At 39.1% G+C, this 21551-nt stretch overlaps 1 protein-coding gene across 6 annotated transcripts in view; it reads left to right on the forward strand.

Moving 5' to 3' along the window:
- The first annotated feature begins 14659 nt into the window (after window positions 1–14659).
- The window catches only part of NEO1 (neogenin 1), a 131707-nt gene continuing 124815 nt past the window's right edge, over window positions 14660–21551 (forward strand). For all 6 annotated transcript variants that reach the window (XM_085300739.1, XM_085300745.1, XM_085300740.1 and 3 more), the window contains exon 1: window positions 14660–14959. In XM_085300739.1, the coding sequence (XP_085156865.1) occupies window positions 14725–14959 (235 nt within the window). In that variant the 5' untranslated portion in view covers window positions 14660–14724. The remainder of the gene's footprint in view (window positions 14960–21551) is intronic.

The raw sequence follows: 21551 nt of genomic DNA on the forward strand, positions 1-21551 counted from the left end.
GACTCAGAGCCGACCCTGCTTTGAGGAGGTTGGACTAGAGACCTCCTGAGGTCCTTTCCAACCTGTACAATTGTAGAAACCTTCAAAGCTCACTGTAATCACCATTTTTCTTCCACCATCAGCTGTTTAGGAAACATGATCCTGCCAGTGGTCTGTAGGACTATAGTAAAAGATGAACTATTGGCCTTTCTGTAGGTGGTTTTTCTGTTATTTTCTTTTTTTTGTTGTTGTTTTTAAAGTGGCTGCAGGAATACAACCAAAAGAGGTGCTCTTTCAAGTGGATCCACAGGGTAAGTTATGCACTAGAAGCATCTTGCATTGCCCAGTCAGACTTTTGTTTAGCAGATTCTTAAATATCTAGTGTGAGAACTTTCACAGTTATAGGGAAATCAGAATGAAAAGGTTAAAAGCAAATTCTTTCTAATGATGATTTAAGAATTTGCTTTTTAAGCATTCCTGATGACTCACTGTTAGCAATTCAGTTAATCTAATATCCATGTCTGTGATTTGGAATGAAGATTTATTTGACATACGGAATACTTATGTTCCTATTTTTATACAAGTTCTTTTCAAAAATCTTTGTTTTCCCGCTTTGATGGAATAATCTGTATCATAAATGAACAGATAAATCTACTCATTTTTCCTTACACATTTATAAAACATTTGCAAAGGTAGTATTTTGAAATGCTTTTTATTTCATCCTGACAAAAATTTTGCTGATCAAACCTACAGGGATTTAGGAGGCTCTATGAGTAAACAAGCTAGATGAAAGCTTTTATTTGTATTTAGAAAATGAAAAGAGAAGCTCTTTCATTAATACACTTTCAGAAGAGAGAAAAATCTGTGTAAAGCTTTTAAAACTGTCCTTCAGCTCATTTTACTGTACTTTCAATTGAGATCAAATAGGGAAAATGATGATAGTTAGACATGCTCCATTATATTGCATCACATGCTTTATATTCTCATTTAAAATCATACATATGACTGTACTGCTTTACAGGAAGATGCAGGAATGTCCTTGTTCACTTTGGTTTACTTCTCCCCTTTCCCTGACGGAAAGGGGAGATATTCCTGTACCAACCATGCCTCTTGCGAGAGGAGAAATCAAGAATTTTGAGTGAAAAATCAGGCATATGGCTCCCCGCCCCCCTTTGCTTAAGAAGAGCTGACTAGCAATGTAGTAGGATCTGTTAGTAAACAATATCAACTAGGTGCAATAACATGACCACAAAGTTGTAATAAAGGTGTAATAAAGGATTAGTGTAATTAACAGTTATATTCAAAACAGACCTATGGAAGTTTAAGTGTGCAGTTGCTGTTCGGAGGTATAGCTGGTTGATATTGTACCAAAAAAATCTAGTAAATTGCTCTACTAGTCCTATATTCAGTGCACTGGTAGCAATTAAGTTGCAGTAAATAACACTTACGGACTTCGTCCAGATCGTTTTTGTGCATTTCATGATAAAAGATCAGTTAGTCTTGCAAATACTTCTGTCACATGTGGGGTTGGGGGTGAAGCAAGGTGGTTTATAGTGGTGAAGCGTCTGAGGTAGCTGTAGTTGAACTGTCTTCGGGATGGCTTGATTTATGCACGGGTGCGAAGTGTAGCTTGAGTGTGAGGTAGGATGTGTTTGTCATCTATAGATATTCCCTGCTGGGAGGGGAGCGCTAATGTAGCCAAAGCCTTATTCTGGTTTTCAAACAGAAATCAAGTCTCTAACCATTATTGATCTTGACCCAGCCAAATTGTATAAAAGGCAGAAATGTTCCCGGGATCAATGTGCGGATGTCACAGTCGAGAAGAGAAAAAAGCTGTTTGATACTAGAATGCTGCTCAGATCACAAAAATGAAGTAATGTGCTTTCATCCACTGCTGAGAGTTGAAAATAAATACGTATTTTCAAGGAGGTGTTATCTGAAAGGGGCATATGTTCAAAACAGTAACTATTTACATGATTTACGTCATCATAATTAAGTGTCATCATCATTCTTGGCCATAGTTATGATATTGTTCATTTCTGTAACCCAGTGTATCTTCTGTTTTAGTACTGGAACTGGTCTAGCGATCAGAATTTTAGTTTCTGCAGCTTCATATATGCCTGCATTTTTGCCAGTTCTCGATCTGCTACGTTCCCCTGAAATCTAGTTCAATGGTGTTCTATTCTTTTTTTTTGACTCACTGTTGTATTATTATATAGGCAATTTTATCAGTAGTGCTAATAAGCTATATAAATCTGATTTGGATCAGTCACTTTTAAATGCTCGTCTTGGAAATAATTGAGATTTGAAGAATAAGCAGGTGTTATTATGAAGACCATTCATAAGCATGTACAATTATACACTTAAAGGAGGCATGGAGTGGGAGAGTCAGCTGTTAAGACCTGACTGCTGAAATTCACCCAGGTAGTTTATATTGACTTTTAAATGGTTGCTACTATATTATGGCTATAAATGTTCAACTTCAAAAGGTCTTTGCAAAGATTGTATCACTAGACAGAAATTCACGGTCTCTCAGTGGTGCAGTGGTACCCCACAAGCACGTAACACTGTAAAGCGCTGGTGCAGGTGGCTGATGCTGCTGTTTAAGACAGCTGTACGTATTGCTGCATATGTCAGTGCTTTTACTGAGTGCTGTAGTAATATAAAGATGGATTATAGCTGCTTATTTTGAAAATATTGTGACTTTCTGCAGTAGGGCCTAGTCAGCTGCCACAGCAAAGCTGCCCCTCCCCTCTCCTGCTTGCCGTGGTAGCATTTTCTCTGAGTGAGTGTTGGGTATGAGGCCAGCTCTGCTCACTTGTGTAGGCTGTTGATGCTGATTACAAGTGTAGTCTTCAATCTGCAAATGGGTGTCCTTGGAAATAGGGCTGTGTTACAGTGGTATAGAATCCAGGCACCTTTTGCCTTTGTTTATTTGAATTAAAGACCATTTTAAGAATGAACTGTGTGACTTAAATATTTTTTTCTAAGGGGTGAAAACCATGCAAATTCCTAATCTCCTGTTTATCTAGTGAAAAATGCCATACTTTCTGTCATTCAGCTAACGTATGCATGGTTTTTCTCTCTTTCTAGAGAAATGATTTTTACTTGTAATTACTGTGGCTTTTCCTCAGTGACAGTCAAATGCTCTGCCCCAAGGCATTTGTCTACCTGGCTTATTAAAATGCTCGTAGAGTTTTCAAATGTGATCAGTCAGACCCTCGCACTTTAAAGTAAAATGCTTTAAAAATAAACATACAAAGATGGATGAGAAGGTAAAACGCTGAGAACTCCGACGATGCAGAATCTACAGAATCTGATGGATGCTTTTTGTATATTTGATTAGTGTTGATGCTCTGAAGCTGTGAGGTCAACAGGGAGCACCTCTGATACTGATTCTTGTATTTCCCTGATTGTATAAAGACGAGTATTTCTCAAGATCTTTGTCTTTGGACTGTATATTTTTCATTTTGGGCTTCTCAAACAACAAACAGTAACAAAACTTTACCCTAAATAACAAACTTGCATATGTGATACCACTGATTATCTGTTGTTTCCTCCAGTTCCCTGGTGTGTTATTTTATCTTGGTGGTAGTTTAGTTGGAATGGGCTGCACAGTTTTCTGTGTCACTGGAGGACATATACTGTACCTCTGTCCTTCCCATGACACTGATTACATGCCTATCATCTGGTTGCCTACCTTACTGCTAAAAAAGTCTTTACTCTGAACTTTAGAGTTTGTCAGCTTGCTTTTACAAGGATAGTATTACTAGATTCATGAAGGCTCTGCTTTGTTGCAAGCTTATTTTCCCATACAATAACAAACTCTGCCAGAAAATTTGAATTTTATGGGTAGGAAAACAAGTGTAAATGTATGTAGCATCTGCTCTTGACTATTCTATGGCTGGGCACTGAGTTAAAGGGATTCTTTCTGCTCTGATTTGGTGCCACTGTTCCTCTGTTCCCTGATCCTCTTAGATGATCCTTGCTTGATCAGACATTAAAAGTGTTTGTTAAGAATATTTTTTCTCTTTTATGAAGCACAAAGAGGTCTCTTCAGAAAGAGATGTCGGAAATATGATTCAGCAGCTTTCAGTTCTTGCTTGTGTCTTTTTTCATTGTTCAGCCCTTCTTCATTTTGAGATTCCCAGAGAATCTAAGTTCCCCTCCTGTTGTCATCCTGCCTTTCCATATACCATTTTAAACCATTACTTGTGGCTGGAGCATCTATGTTTGTTTATAACAGTGTTTGTTTTTGCCTTTCACACTTGTCCTGCAACCATACTAGGTAATTGCTCTGAAGCGGCACGTGGACTAGGTGGGACAGAGGAACGCAGAACCCCGCAGCATAGAGCAAGGTCCATCGCTAGTGTAACCCTGGGCCAACTTCAGTGGCCTCTTTAATGCATTTGCTACGTCCTATGTGCTCTGTTGGGTAACATATAACCTGTTGGCTTATGAGATAAAATATTACTTTACCTGTCCCATAGAATTTTGCTAGATGTTTAGTGTCTTGCCTGTATTGTTTGCACAATGGATAATATGGGGAGTCTTTAATTTTTTTTAACTACTCTGAAAATTGTTGTTTGCTTTTACTACTATGTGCATCTGAAGAGGTAAATTATGTGCTTGTGTGTACCTGTGTGGACGGGACTTCTAGGAAAGTCCACGACTTCAGGAAAAAATGCAAATTCCTTTTTGCATTAACAAATGTAGCCTTGTCAGTTGTGGACATCTGGTAGTTATTTCTGTGGAAAAGTCAAAGTACTATTGTTCACCACGATTAAGGGAAACGAGTATTTTCTTTCTCTTTGGTAGATGTTTTTACAGTGCCCTCTAGTAAATTTTTGTAGAAATGTTTCTTTTCCCAGACCAGCCTGATAAAGCAGGGAAGATGGCTACTGGAGGAATGTACGGGCTCATGCAGTTGGTGTGCTTTCCGAGGGAAGCACTGCTGATATTAAAAATACATGCTTGCCATTCTCTTTGTCGTACTTGACGGGGAGACTGAGACGCATATGCCTCATCCCTCTGAAGTCACTTTAGAGTGGTTGGCTCCGGTAGCTTTTTTAGTAAAGTAGGTCCTTACTTGAGTAATGGTTTCTTAATCAGAGCTGTGAAGTTACCAATATAGAAACAAATTTTATCTTTCTGCTTAAGGTGGAAGCAAGAAGATTACAGGGGGAGTAAGAGCCATACAGGGCATTCAAAAATGGGTTGCAATGGGGAGGGAGAAGCAGTCTCCTGTGATAATTTCGTATGGAAGATAATCACTTAAGCTTGTTTTGATGGAAGAAAATAAAAATTTGGCATTGGATGAAGGCCTTGTAGGGGGTGGAGTGCACACTGGGTTTTGTAGAGCTCGCTACTCTGTTGACAAAGTCATTACCCTGGACAAAACCTTAGCTTGTGTGTTGAGCTCTTCTTGCTCCCACCTTAAGCAGAAAGATAAAGTTTGTTTCTATATTTGTAACTTTATAGCTCTGATTGAGAAGCCATTACTTATTACCATGATTTCTTAGATCCTGAGTATGGTTTAAAGTCAGATCAACAAATAATTGCCAGGAGGTGACTTCAATTTTGTGAACAGTGAGTGTTCAAATATAAGGTGATCTGAAGGCCAGTATGAGTAAAATTCTCAATTAAATTCTTAATATAAAATAAAGGAAAAGTAATAAAAGCTATGGATAAGGTATTGATACTTGCATGAGTCTGGGAAAGAAAGTGACTGAGCAGGAACAGATTAAGCTGATGGCAGCTTGTACTTTGTTTGCCTTGGAGAAAAGAACATAGAGAACTTTAGAAGCTGCATGTGACTTATGGCTGGAGCTATTTTAAGTGACTTCCAGACTTCAGTTTTAGCAATGATTTTTCAGCTTAGGTATTTGGACCTAACTGTTTAACCTGTGAGAAGAACCATCAGATTGATTCAGTTTTCTTTCTTTCTTTTTTTTTTTCCTTTCTTTTTTTTTTTTTTTTTTTTGTGTGAGGCTGTTGGTTTGCCTGTTGTCTTCAAAGCAGTGATTTGAAGGCTAAGGTCTAGGTGGCTCCTGTGTCATTAGAAATTTTCTTTACCTCTCTAATTCTTTTGTTAGCCATTCTGTCTTGGTGGTAGAAGGAAGCACATTTGTCATTTGTGGGAGTGATTGTGAGTTTAGTGGAAGATATGCAAAGCATAGAGGCAAAAATAATAGAAAAGCATCCTAGCCTTTCTTGGATGGCATAGTATGGTAGAAGCTTTAGCCCTACTCCAGGGGGTATGTTGTGAAGATGCCCCTCCTTTGGGGTAGCAGGCTTGTTGGGGAGTGACAGAATGGATTAAAACTTAGAACTTCGAGCAAGCACACACCTTCCTAACTTTCTAAAGGCCACAAGCAGTTCTTTTTACTGAAGGGGCAAAAGAATTTTGTGCACGTTGCTTCCTGGTACCACAAATAAAAGAACGTCCCTCCATTATGGACTTCAGACCAGAACTCCTGTGTTTGTAGGTCAGAATGACTCTGAGCCACCTTATTATTCTGCAGATGTAATGACTGGCCCACAATACTTAATGACGTTAGGGTGAAGATGAGTTACTCTTCTTTTGATGAATATCTTTGTTATAATGTATTAAATCATAAAAGAGAAAGTCTACTTGTGCTGAAGGAGCAAGGACTCTAGCAAGTCTGGAGAACTCTGGATTTATACGTGGCACTACTACTTTTATAACATTACATCATCTGCTGTCCTAGGCTCCACTGTCAGCTTCTATTGGAATTATTAAAGTACCAGCAGAAGCTGATATCGTACATTCACAGTCATGGCTAGTTTTTACAGTTTTCTCCTTTTTTTCCCCTGACATTTAAGTGCAACATCTTTTCCATCTCAAAATTTACGGATTTTATAGTCTTGGCAAAGAAAGAAATGGAAGGGAGTTCAGAGTATGCAGTTCAGAGAATCTGGCCTTGGTTTTTCAATAGCAGTGAACTTCTAAACCGTCATGTAAGCGATTGGGCATTGGAGGTGCTGAAAAAAATCCCCTTTGCCCATTGCTGTGTATTGTCATCTTGTACAGTTTAATTGGGTCAGAGCATCTATATGCTACTATTAAGGAAAAATGGGGTATTAAGCATAAAATTTGTCCTTGCCTGGACACTAGTTCTACTGTGTTATATTATAATATCATATAAAAATGTGTATTGGGTAATGCAGAATGTTTTTAATGATGTCAAGGGGAAAAAAACACACACACACTAACCTACCAAATCCTTACTTTTATTTGGAGATTAATGCATGTTACAACTTGTCCGTATAGATAATGCGCTCCTTGGCAATGCGTACTTTAACAAAACCGCTAAACAAGTTCATTGTGAGCTCTTTTTGGCAGCTTGAAAGATTAGCGTTTGTAACGTCTTCAATTAAAATACATTTGTCTACGTCTTGAGGACAGCTTTTATAATGATCTAGGTTAGGAAGGGCATGACATACTGTTTTTAGGATTACAAGGACCAATGGGAATGTTAATTAAATTCTAGTGAAAAGCCTTTAAAAGTTCAATCCTGCAGCAAGAGAGCTTGAATCTTTTATCATTGACTTGCAATACACAAAAAGGGGCATTGTAATACTTGCTGCCAGTCTGCTTAAGGTTTTGTCAAATGCTTCTATTTTAAACGTCAGTTTTCAAGGACATTATATGCTTGCTCTTAAATTGCTTTGTAGTTTAATTTAAAGGGACAAATATGCTCTGCTCAATACATTTGTGTATTGAGGAAAGTAGTAATCTCTCTTCCTCAGAGCCTTGTATGACTCCTTGCAGCAATTGAATCCTTGTGTACTGCTAGTCTCAAGTCCTTCACTTCTGATGAAAGATGGGCTTGATTGCCTTAACGTATGATTCTAGTCAGAAGAAGCGACTCTGAAGTTGCAGCAGTTTTATGTTTTATTTTTGGATGACTATTGCACTGGGTCCTTCTGAACTGGAGTGCTGTTTAATTCTTGTGCTTATGCGAAATCTGATATCAAAGTCTTCTGCTTTGAGTACAGTTGACAGTTGTTGTCATGAACACGTGAGTACTGAATAGTTTTGGTGGCAACAGAGCGTTAAAGCTGATCTATAGCACTGGTAGTCAGGAAGTCTTTTGACATGTGCTGCCATGTGCTAGTAGGAGGTAATTTAGATGTCCTAAGTGGAACTATGAGATCAGAGTGTGTTTGTCTGAAGTTATTTTCCTGAACATCGTCGTTTCTGAAAACCTTGTGTTGGGGAGTTATTAAAGCATAAATCTGAATAATTTTAGTTTGATATCAGAATGGTTGTGTCTTTCAAAAATTAACTGTATAATGAAGGGAAACTTCCCATTTGAAGAGCCACTTTACTTTGACTGTTTGAGGAATTGCCACACCTGAAGCTTTGTTAGACTTACCAAAGCATAAGTGACAGAGCTCTGGAACAGGTTGCCCAGAGAGGCTGTGGAGTCTCCTTCTCTGGAGATATTCAAAGCCTGCCAGGATGTAATCCTGTCTAACATGCTCTAGGCGATTCTACTTGAGCAGGGCTTGATGATCTCCAGAGGTCCCTTCCAACCTTACCGATTCTGTGATCCATCTAGCAGAACACACACACACGCAGACAAAAAAATCCTCCTGTAGCCATGTTAGCAGTGAAAAGGCTAACAAGTGTTACAGTTATATTAAAACTTGCTTCTTTTGAGTTTAAAAGCTCTTGATAGTCTTTGGGGCAGCATGCTGCAAGGAGAGGTTCAGGCAGATGGGTCTTGATCCTATTAACTCAGTAGCGTGTCTCAAATGCGTTTGCTGTATTCCTCCTTTTTTGGTGAGAAGAATTGCATGCTTACAGTCACCAGTCCTAATAGCAAGAGAATAAGACATCAGCTAGACTAAGCAAAGGACGAGCTTAAGTACTACTTTGTTATGTATTTTTTTTTACCAGTTTGATCTGAAGGCATCTTAATTAAAGCCATCTCAGGTCTGTTGGTTCATTTTGAGAGTTTGAGAGATGAGGAGGCCTAGAAAAGCCCCAGATTTTTTAAATAGGGAGAAAGAAGGAGCGCTAGAGGGAACTATAATTCAACCAGCTTGGGCTTCAATTCAAAATTTTGCCCCTACCACACCATTTTCGAAGACATTCTTGAAAGTAGGTGGAGAAGCATGGTGCAAAGGGAACTGATACTGAATGGCTATGAAAATGACTGGGAAGCTACTGAGGGAAGTAACAAGGATAATATTGAAGACTGTTTTGTGTAGGGTTTTATGCTTGTGCACTCATAGTAAACTTTTATTGGATGTCTTACCTTACTCCATCATCCAAGTTGCGAATGAGTATTTGTTAAGTTTTCACATGGCAAAGCTGAAAGAGGGAGGACAAGGTGAGAGTTCAAAATTGGAAAATCTTTTATAGAAGGAGAAAAGAACTTGGAGGAGCCAAATGAAAGTTAGTACAATTAGCCAGGCTAATCAACTAGTCAAATATTAAAGAGGAAAGAACAAGCTTCATGACAGTTTCCTAGAAAAGCATTTACTACCTTATTGAAGGGATTATAAATCAAATATAAGTCAGTAGTGTTATGCTTCTGCACTAAACCCTAATGCTTGTGTTTTGGAAAGGATGAAGAAGTTGCAGAGCCTCTAAAACATATGGAATGATACTGTACCTGTACTTAGCACTGATCTTGTGTCTGTTGCAGTATGTGGTCATGTTTTGGGCACACCACTTCCAGAAAAATATGGGCCACCTGGAGGAGATTCAGAGAGTTATCAGAACCTGAGAAAAAGCTATCTTTTAGAAGACCAAAGGAAGTAGGAATGTGAAGCCTAAAGACAAGGCTGTGTTAGGATTTAAGTCTTCGAATCTGTAGAATGCTGTTGGAAAGGAAAAAGAGTCTATTCTCCATTCCCACAGTGGCAAAAAGATGGATTTAACTCATGGCAGTAGTGCTTGGAATTCCTAATGGTAGAGATAGTGAAGCATGGGAGCTGCATGGCTGTAGCAATTGTTGTGTCCCTGTTACTGGTGTTCAAGAGCAGTTCCGAAAAAATCATCGGTTAGGAATTGGCAAGATTTAATTGGTCTAGTCTCTGAGCAGGAGAACATACTTGTGTACATGTTCTTAGTTGTGCTACACTGGTATTATTCAAGCCACAGAACATCAGAAGGTGACATTTGTTTAACGTTTGTTAATATGCATAAAATCCTAACAGCATAAAAATGGACGTTTTAACTAAACTCTTAAATGGTACAGTTGCATTAGAATTGACTTGATTTTATATAATCCAAGTGTTCTGTTTTTGAAAAAGTTTCTTGGAGCAACATTAGCACAAATCAAGCTACTAGTAAAAGATGACTAGAGGGAAAGAGAAAAGATGCTCCACAAAATAAAACAATTCAGTCTTTAATGATGTGTTTTCTTTGACTTGAATAATCAATAGGTTGGTGGAGTGGGAGAAATGACTTGTTGACAGAAATAGGTCATTAAGATATTGTATGCACAAAACATTTTTATGCTGAATCAAGGCTTAAATGAGGTATGAATTCACTTGGCTAGAGTCTAACAGTGGCTCCACCAGTGGTTCTCCAGACTGCCCTAGAAACACCAAAAAAATCTTAACTCTAAATTACAAAACCTGTCTTAGAATGTAGGCTGGAAAGTTCCTTGCTCTAGTTTAACTTTCTCTGTTTTAAGACAGAGGTTATTTATTTACCAGTCTTTTTATCCACCGCTTTCTGTCCAGAAGCGTGGTAATATCCTGAGTGCAGAGCATTCACAGTCCCCTCTGGGTTCCTGGCAAGAGTTCATCTTCTGTTATCTCTGAAACCTGGCTGAGAATCTGCTTGCTTGCTTCTTAAATCTCTTTAATGACTTCTATGGTAACTTTTTCTTCTTTGCATGCTCTCTCTTGACACCCTCTGTAATGTCATTTCCTTGGCATCTTGTTGCTTCGAGGACCTGAACAATCTTCCCATCCCATCAAAGGTTTTGATCTCCAGTCTGCAGCAAAGTCTAGACAAGGCAAATGGGGAGCCAGCCACACATTTTCAGGAGAAGATGACCTAGTAACATGCATGCAGTGCCACTGATCTTGCATATATATGAATTTGGCTAAGATGTGCAAGACAGGTGGATTTTTTTCTTCATCTTGGTTAATCTTAAAACAGGTAGGGTTTACTTTTAAGCTGGTTGTTTCACTTGTGCTGGCCAGCAGAATAATAACAAAAATGAGGCTGCAACTTGTAAGTGTACCCCCGGGGTACATTGCTAGCTACAGGCATCCAACTAGCTTTTATGCCACTGATCACAACACTTTGAGCTCTGCTTTTCAGCCAACTCTCGAACCAGCTTTTCTGGACCCTCTCTTCCTTCTAGGGCCCTATCCCATGGGATTATTCCAAATACGTGCCTAAAGAGGCCCAAGTTATCTCTCCTGAAGGCCACTGTTGGGATCATGCTTTTTGCCCTGCTTCCTCCTTGCAGGACCCTGGACTCCACCATCTCATGGCCTGTAGAAGGCCTCATCTACTTCTTTCTGATCAGATGGTCTGTAGGAAACACCCACAGCAGTGTCACCAAGTTATTCTGCCCTTTAATCCTTACCCATAAGATCCACTCATCATTCACTCTGAGGCAGAGCTTCATACATTTCGGTTGCTTTCCTCATTTTCACGCTTTTCAGTGTTTGGTTTTTTTTTTTTTTTTTTCTCCTCTCTTTTGCTACCCTCCACGGATTCCTACTTGAAAGGTCAGAGAAGAGCAGAAAAAAGCAAAACTTGGCGTGCTTGTCTTTGCTCGGCTGGGGATCTGAATCTTTACCAAAAAGCTTATTGGAGTTTGCAAATGGTAGAAAAGCTTGTGTAGTATGCCTTATAGTGGAAAATCGATGGCTGGTAAGGCTCAATCTTTAATTCTGAGAAACATCTAGGTTTCTAGGATGAGATTATAATAATAAACTTGGTACAATAAATCCAAAGTAACAAAAACAGTGCCTAGAAATTTTGTAGATTTTCCTGTTTGTTATAAATCCTCAGGAAAGACACCGTCTCAAGGATGCAGGACTACAGTCTTGTCTGAGATGCACTGTCACTAGGGAAACTTGAGTCTTTCTATTTTATTTATATTTCTTTTTCCTCATCGGTGACTGAGTTTTTGAAGGTAGAAGAATGTTTGAATGATACACCCTACAAAAGCATAAATTATCTGTTGTTTCTTTCAGGCCGCTCCTCCTGCCTTATCTTAAGCGCCTGTGAATGATGAGTGGAGAAGACAATAGGCTTTGTGCCAGAAGGCTGTAGCCCCTCTCCGGAGGGAAGCTGAAGTGTCTCTTTGGAGACAAGAGTCTTCCCGTGCAATTCAGTGATAGAGGGAATCATATCAATTTGTTAATTAAGGCTATTTTAGACAGTAAATCCGATTAAATAAAAAAAACCACACACACAGGGTTGAAGCTAAAATGCTTACAGGAAAGACTTCACTACTAAAGGTCTCCTTCAGATTTTAGTTTTTTTCCAAAAAGCGTCAGCTTCTTTCTATTCCATGATTTATTGAAACAAATCTGGTTATTAAATGCGTGTGCCTATTCAAGCTGGTCTTAACATATTTAAGCATTTAATTACAGACTTGACTGTGAAAGATGAAATGTTTTTGAGATGAGTATTTTTACAGCACTGTCTGAAGGATTTGGTATGTACAGGATGAGCTTCAGCCTGTATTTGTGCATACATTTTTACACTCTTTTTAATAATGCCTTTCATAAGCATTATAGATTTGTAAAAACATCCTCAAGATAGCTTAAAAGAAGACGCTCGTCCCTACTGTCCTGTATGTGACTTGCTGCCAGATGGAGCAAGCTGGGTCTGAATGGATGGGGCTGCTGCCCAGGTGTCAAATAAAAAGAACGTAATATCTGCCCTCGCAGCACGGGCGGCGGCGGACAGCTTTTTCTTCGCTGGTTTATTACGATAACTGAATGCAGATTGTGAAGACTACCTGTAATTAGGAAAGAAGCCTACTGGTGATACCAGTAATATTAAGGGAGGACCGGGGTGGGGGGGAGGAGGTGATACCAGTGGCATCACCTTTCTGGTCTCCAAGCCGTCCGATGTGCAGGTGCCCAGTGAAAAGTTCAGCTGTTGGAATTGGAAGGCTTTTGTGAGCTGAAAGCCACTGTTTTCACTTTCCTGGAGGCTTGTAAGCAGCTCTGTGCAGGGGAATCCTGCATCTCTATTTATACTTAAAATTGAACTGCCTTTGTATAGCTCCTGAAGAACATGCCTCATATAGCATGCTTTGATGCCACAATTTTTTGAAGTTATTTTTGCTGTTTTGAAACAAGAGTGTTCTGCGAGTCTCTCGTTTCATGCTGAGAGAGCATGATTAGACACAGTGTTTGTAAAATATGTTTTATTCATTAGAAATGTCACTGAGTGGTTGTCTGCTGAAAATACTTTGCAGGCCTCGCAAGGAGACCTTGTCCGAGTTTGACGTTGTACCTGTTTTCGGCTAGCTCCGTTTATTCGACGTGGCTCCTGTTAGCGCTTTCCTCCTCCAGCGACAGCCAGGAGGAGTTCTGGCTCACTGGAGCTTCTGTAGCAAGTCACTTTAGCCTTTTATTTTTGGTTTGGTGGTAGAAGTAGTGTTTCAGGTCACATAAGCACGATGTTTTGTCATGTTGGTTATACTCAGCAAAATGCCACACTGCTTTTATTGGCCCCCATGCTGCAAAAGGCTGAGAGCATCCTAATGGCACGTGCTGTCTGTAGAAGTGTGTCAGTCAAGCGCATACTTACTAAGTTACACCTTTACTACAACTTTTCGTTCAGTTAAAACATTGCAAATAACTTTCCTAAGCTCTGAGGGGGCAGATTTCTGTGTGCGATGGATAGGGCAGGACTATAAAAGTCTTGATTCTAATATGAGCATTAGGGTATGTTTTGGAGGTGAAGACTTTTCACCACTGAGTTCTTGAAATAATAAGATGCTTGGAGTAGACTGTGATACAGATTTGTTTCTATCCTTAAGCATTATCAATGAAGAGTACCTCCTCCCAAGTAGTATCTAGTTAGTTGTGTTGTCTATTTGATTTTCTCTTGCGTTTGAAAGAGCACTATTTGCAGTGGAAGTATTTTAGCTAGAAAAAGCTACAAATAGTTGGTTTTAACAAGATTTCAAATTTAATTATTTCAAGATAGCTGTGGGTGCAGGAGGAATTTTCTGGAAGGGAGAAGGGATTATGAGCATAGTTGTGAGGCATTTTGGAGTTTAAAACTGAAYGGGGTCGAAATACTGAAACTTTCTTCAGAAAAACCAAAGCCTCCTTCAGTAAGGGAAAAAAGTAATGTACAGGTAGCAGATTTTTTGTAAATTCTTTTTAAAGGGAAAGTGGTGGAGAAGGAGGGGGTTTCTTAAGACCTTTAATAGAATGAGATATACTTTTTTCATGTTTTAGATGCATAATTTACAAGCATGTGTGCACTTTGAGGAGCGAAGAACCCTTAGTTGAAGGAGCAAATACTATCATATAGACCAAGCTGTTTCTAAAATGTCCAGGGAAATGTTATTGCAAGCAGTGATGGTTCTTATGCTATACTGTACAAGTTAAAATATTTTAACAAGATGCATTTTTTTGTTGAAAAAAAGCTGAAATAAAGTTTCATATGGTTTTTGCTTTGCAGGATCAACCGTGAGAACCTTCACTCCTTTCCACTTTCTGGTGGAGCCAGCGGACGTTCTGTCAGTCCGCGGCGCTTCCGTTGTCATGAACTGTTCAGCTTATTGCGAAACGCCACCAAAAATCGAATGGAAAAAAGATGGGACTTTTCTAAACTTGGTGTCGGATGACCGTCGCCAGTTGCTACCGGACGGATCTTTGCTAATAAACAGTGTGGTGCATTCCAAACACAATAAGCCTGATGAAGGATATTATCAATGTGTGGCAACTGTGGATAGCTTGGGGACCATCGTAAGCAGAACAGCAAAACTCACGGTAGCGGGTAAGTCTTTTTTTATTATTTTTTTTATCTTTATTTTGTAGCTAACAGGAGGATAATACAGATGCGTTCTCTCTCCCTGCAAAAAGAGGAAGGAGCTGTGCAAGAGGGAATATCGCTCCATCACTACTTAGCAAAACTGGGACTGTATTTCTACTACCTGGGTGCAGAGAGTATAAGATGACTTGCAAGTGATTTAATGTATGGATATTCTTATGGAAACGCTGAAGATCAGGAAAACTAAGATGGGGGGGTTAAGTAAAGTAAAAGGAAAGAATAATATCTGGTACATGTAATTGCAGTAAAGGACTTAAAAAAGAAGCTTAAAAAGAAATATATAGCATAGTTTTACTTCCTTTGTGTATTTAAAAAAAAACCCACACCCTTAAAAACTTATATTTTCTGGCTACTTCTGTGTTGAGATTTATCTCCCCTATATGCCATGAAAAATTTGGGAAGCTTCTAAAAACTGATGGTGTGTACCAGTTTTCTATTTTTTTTGGGGGGGGGGTGGTTCTAGAGAAAGCAGGAATGGACATGTTTTGTATTTTGGTATTTCATGTGTATAAGGTATGAATAAAAACATTCAAAAAATAATGAACAGCTCCTGAAGCTTTAAAACTTTATTTACAAACTTTTAAATTCTTACTTACTGATATTAAGAACACCTCACCTTTCGGTATTCTTCTAGGTAACCTTTAGATGTGAATTTAACATTTCTTGTTTAGGAAATAGGAAACAGTGAAGTGAGTGAAGGCTAATGCAAGAACAAATAAGGAATTTGACTGGAGAACATGATTTGTTTTCAGAATATCATTCACTTGTAACTCGTGATTCAGGAGAATTAGTCTATAGTCCTTAGAGGTGGGATATCTTTTTGGTAAACCGTGCGAGGGGCTTATTGCTTTGTAAGTGAAACTTCAGGAAAACAACAAAAAAAGTAAACTAAGGTGATTTAAGTAGGAGAAAAAAAAGAGGCTGATGAAGCAGTTTGATGCTCTGAATGGTAAATACGTTCCTAAGCTTCTTGGCAGCATTGACAATAAAAGGAATCCAGACGTTTTTATCTCAGGCAATTAGCACCTTTTCACATTGCTGTTTTCCTGTTTAATTCTGCCACTTCCTATGTGGGATCATTCACAGGATCCAGTTGCTGTTATCAAGCTGGTCCGTGTGATCATCAGATAAAGTAAATAGGGTTAAAAATGAAGATAATGCAAAATGCCTTTCAGTCTCCAGTTCATTTCTTTTTCCTGCATCAATATGGAAAATACTGTTTTAGTTTTTTATTTATTTTTTTTAAGAGTGGGATTTTCAGGACCCTTTTGCCATAAAAGCATTTGGCAGTAAGATTTGCTTTCAAAAAATATCTAACTTGCACTAGAGAACCGTAAACACCCACAGCTTAAAGGAGTGCTGCCCAGCGGCCGGGCAGAGCGTGGGCTGGCCGCGGCGCCGGAGGCGGCTCTGCGCCCCAGAAGCGCTCCTCCAAGGGTGCCCCGTGCGSGGGGGCCCTAGGCCCGCTCCCTGCCCTGCCGACACTCTGCAYGGTGTAGTCCTTTGAGGGGGAAAAGGATCTCTTCGGTTGCTAGAGCTCTGGAGTGAGAGAAGGCAGATTTGAGGTCTCTTTTGACTTTGATACTGTTTTTCTTGGCCTTATTTGCAGCTCTGTCTTATCCGAATTTTTCCTAATATTTCCTTTGCCCATCTTTAAACTGGAAGCTTTCAGGCATTAATTGTGGGGRTGGTGAGCTTGGCAGGGTCTTTCCTTGCTCTGAAGATACCGGGGGAGACAGATACCTTTGTGCTTAATTTTACMGCTGTTGCATTTGTATGGCGTGCATGAATGTCATGCTGAGATGCACTTGATAATATTCTCTTTAAAAGAAATTAAGTGTAGCTTGCACATTTTCACTGCTACTTATTTGATATGAATGAGCATGAATACGTGTTTTAGAGCTTTTAGATTGCTAGGGAAAAGGCTGCAGTTTAAACAGCTGATACATAATGCTGAGCAGTCTACAGATGCCAAACCTTTGTAGAACTGTAACAGCTTGATAAAGTTTGAATTTTAAGATTTTTGATGGATTTAAAAATTCTGAATGCTAAGTACCAGTGCTCTTCCACTGCTGGTAGAATGACAGCTATTGRGAAGCCAAGGTGTTGCTGTTTGCTCCTGTTCGTAGACAGCACTCTGGTATGCAGAGGTGCGTGGCCAAGCTTTTTTATGAAAAAAATCAGAACAAAATACCCATTCCCAGCACCTGAGTGTAGGCTGTTAGACAGTGACTGAGTGTTTTGTTTTAAGAGCTGGTCTCTTGGCTTCTTGCTTCAATTTGTTTTTGGCACAGTGTTATAAACTTGTCACGGCWTTGGAAAATTGATGGTGTGGCATGGATAGTTTGTAATGTACTTGACAGTCTGCTTTTCAGGAACCTTTTCCACATGTGGCGATAGCTGAGAAGCCTTGTTCCAGCCTTTTTGGGATGTGAGAATCAAAGTTTCTGGGAAAAGTTTAAGATCCTGAAAAAAGTTGTATTTACCTTTTTGTTTTAAACCAGTTTCTTGTGTTTAAAGGAGAAAAACTATCAGGAGTTGTGATAAAAGAAAGGCAATATRAAATTATTAAGAAATATTTTAAATCACAACTTTGCTGTACTTTGAACTTGTACGCTATTGAAAGATTATGGCACGTTGTTTTTAAAGAATAACTTTTAGTAGAATATATTTGATTTTTTTCAAAATTGCAAGCAGTGGGGGGCAGGCTTAGCTCAGTTGGTTAGAGTAGGCAGAAGGTGATGTGAGGACAAGTAGACTTGTTCTCTTTAAAATATGTAAGCAAATACATACCTTCTAGGTGACTTTAATGGGACCATTTCTGCTTTTGTCAAATACCGTGCTCAAGGGGTTTTAATAGCATTCTTGTTAATTTTGAAAAAAAAAAAAAAAGGTTGTTAAATTGCTTCTGCACTAMTGAAGTTATTGAAATAACTGAAAATACTCAAACTTTCCCATGGGCTTTCTCAAATACTGTTAAAAACTTGGACCCTGAGATTCATCTCTGAGGTTTCGAAGGAGCCGTGTTAGCRGTTTGGTAGGATGGGTCGCAGTTCTTAGAGCTGCAGAGGCTCCGAGGGAGCGTAGCTGGAGCGTACCAGATATCCTGACTTCAGCCGGGGACACCGAAACCGGTGCCTGTGGCAGCTGGTGCCGGGGTTATGTCCGCAGCCCTCTGGGAGAATTGCGTTCTTGCTGCTATGAAGGGGGAGGAAATTCTGGATTTGACCTCTTGGCATASGTGAGTGAGCACTGAAAGCATGAAATTCGTTTATTTTAATGGTGAGTAGTTTCAGGATGTGCCCTTTCTTCCCCTRCTGAGCGCGTGCTTCCACGTGTGGGTTCCTTCTAGCAAACGTAGCTTGAGCTCATCGATGCCGAAGTCTCTTTCCTTCGTTGCTGCCTTTGCTCTAGTTGTGCAAACTTAATGGTGTTACCATGTTTGGATGTGCGTTTGTGAAGTGTTACRTTTATTTAAAAAATTTCATGTTTCTTAAAAGCTGGAATATCTCTGTGCAAACAATGTGGCTGAACTACAGGGAGTTGAACTAGAGAAAGCCAAAGGAAATGGCAAATATGTGTAAAGACACGTGATTTTATCAGCACCTTACTTAGTGGGGTTTTTTTTAGGTAGTTTTTGAAGTGTAAGCTTGACTTTGGTTAATGACTGCTGAACACCAGTTGAACCTTAGAAGGGTGAAGGGCTGGAGCTGCTCTTACAAAGCAAAGATACAAAAGTATTTACAAATCTTGGAACTGTATTTATAATTCATCTTGGAAAGATAAATTTGTATGTATGTTAGTGAAAGTGTAATAATACTAACATAAAGATAGTCCTGAGATGATTTATCTTTACTCACAGTCACTACTTGCTGCTACTTAGTTAAATCTTTAGCAATGTTTGTTGAGATGAGAGAAATATGAAGGACTAACAGACGTGGCGCAAGACAGCGCCTCTGAGCTTCACCGTAAGGATTTGCCAGTTTTGTATGATGGTTTAAAGACTTTGCTCACTCAAATATTTGGACAGAAGAGATAAAATAAATGAATCCATCAGCTCTTTCTTCCTCTTCTACCCCTTACTTAACCTTGTATTTGTTAATGCTTTGCATTATACGTAGTTAGCTTGGTTGTGATGAGTTACTCTTATGAAAAGTAGCTGCATTGCTGCCCTGACATGAGCTTCAGGTAGGTCTGAGTTTCTCTAAGCACTTTTGAGTTTCTCTCATTGAAAAASCACCTAATGTTCTGTAACATAACTTACTGATTTTCCTTTTTCTCTCTGCTCAGTGAATAAACTTGTTATAGTCTTAATTATTCTTTAAGTATTATAATAATTTCAGGAGCTGCATTTTGAAGTTTTTTTTTGCAAAAAACTCCAGATGAATTACCTATGTTAAGAAATATTCCTGCACTGTAGTATCAAAATGTAAGGAGACTTGACAGAAAAGAAATGTTTATGTTCAGTGAAAGCTTTATTTTTTCAGGAACATAGCACTTAGCCTGCAGTATTTTCCAGTATCTAAAATGGGCATTGTTTTTTCTTGAAAATTATTAGTGCAAAGTTTTAAATGTAGTTGTTCATGTTGTATGTTGACTGAGAACTTTAGAGATCCTGCTTTTCCTATTTACAACTGGCAATGCTTGAGCAGCAGAGGTGTGGGCTGGGATACCCAATGTGCATGTTGTGAATGAAGATTTTGTGTTTAGCCACTGGAGCACGTCCTCGAACGTTATGCTCCTCGGTATGAAATCCTCTGCGGTCCTCTGCTTTTCTGCRCTGAATAAATCCTTCTGCTGGTTTGTTCAGCTAATCATAGAGCTCAGACTGTACTGGACTGCTGAAGCTGCTGGCTTCAGATGCTGCTGCCGCTGCACGGCAGAGGGATTGTTGCGGTTTCATTAATAAGATCCGGCTTCACCTCTTTTTTTTTTTTCTTCCTTTCTTTGTTTCTCCTTCAAAAGCTAGGAAACTTCATTTAAAAACCTTTGCAGGAATATTTTGTCTGTGSAGTCAAGTGTCTGAAGGTTAAATGCCAGAATGTATTGAGCATGCAGTTACCGTTCCTGTGCACGTGGTATGCTTATAGACATTTGTGTTTTATATCATCACTTGGCTTTTCTGCTGAGCTGTCTCCATCAGCATAGAGAACCAGCCTTGGTGGCCAGGAAACGGGGCAGGACTGGGTGGTGAATGAAATGCTTCGTGATGTTGTTGCCTTGGTTCTCGTAAAACTTGGAAGTGTAGCCCTTTTGTAAGGGGACTGGGAAAAGAGAAGATGATTCCTTAGTTAAGTGGTAGATTTAAGACCAGAGGAGGAAGGCTGTGGTTGTATACTCCAACCTGCTGCCTAATGCTGCATAGCTCTCGCAGTGATTGGGATGCCAAGTCCTTGACTTGCGTTTGACTACTGGGATTTATTTGATTCTCAAGACATGAGCTGGAAAATGAATTTCACTTGAGAAATTGTTCCTATTTTTAGGCGACTCAGATGGCCTTTTATAAACTTTGTTTGTGGCTTGAATTTATGTGGTTTTGAGCTTCTGAATTGATGATCAGAAGACCTGTCTGTGTAACTGCCACAGAAATTATACGAAGTCTAGATGAACAACTGCTGTGGCATTTAATGTAATGTGCTTTGCAGGAATTAATTGAATTAAGAGCCAGGAGATGCTGATATCTAATCCTGCTTCTATTACTGATTCATTATATGGTCTTAAGGAGACCGCTCCTTCGCCCGCTCAGTGCAGTAATAATGAATTTCTCTTCAATAAATTAGAGTATTACTGTGTCTAATATACCAACGTGCTGTCCATCATGAATACCCTAGGAAAAGACCATACGGAAATAAGTAATCCTGTATCCAATACAAATTTTGGATTCTATATAGTACGTAAAGTTGTAGCCAAAAACAGATACYTAGGAACTGCCTGGAGCACAGTTTGCGGGAGGGGAAGGAGCGGAAGCTGGATGGGTGTTTACTTGCGAGGCACATTGGCAAAGACGTAGCTTGTGATCGTGAGAACTTAAATGCTCTGACATATCACATGTTAGAAACTTAATGTCAAAATCTTTTATTTGTGTATAAATGGTGAATAGTTTTTTAAAAAAATTATGCTTAAACGTTAATGTAGGATGAAATTTTGCCTGCTTTTGCCTTTTGCAGTAGGTATCGGGCACTGCACGAATGTARTCAAGTTGTGCAGTTCTGTAATTGTGTCTGTTCTGTAAAGTTTGCCTGCCTACTTTGAAGAGCGTTTCTGTGTCATTCTGGACTGTGTGCGCCATCCCAAAGAAATCAGGGAAGCTTAATTCTGTGGTAGAGCAAACTGTGCTTCTGCTAACTCGTTGGAGATGCAGAAACTATAGCACATTCTCTTTGTTCAGTCAGTGTTATATATTTCCTGTTCTTAAAAAAAAAAAAAAAAAANAAAAGAAAAAAAAGACTTAAAATCTGATTTTCATGAATAAAGAAGTTTGAGCATTTTTAAACTGGAAAAACCTAAGAGCATAGACACTTCTATGGAGTGTACTTAA

Source organism: Rhea americana, unplaced genomic scaffold (assembly GCF_003343005.1).
Source record: "Rhea americana isolate MKP2758 unplaced genomic scaffold, rheAme1 scaffold_168, whole genome shotgun sequence".
Taxonomy (NCBI): domain Eukaryota; kingdom Metazoa; phylum Chordata; class Aves; order Rheiformes; family Rheidae; genus Rhea; species Rhea americana.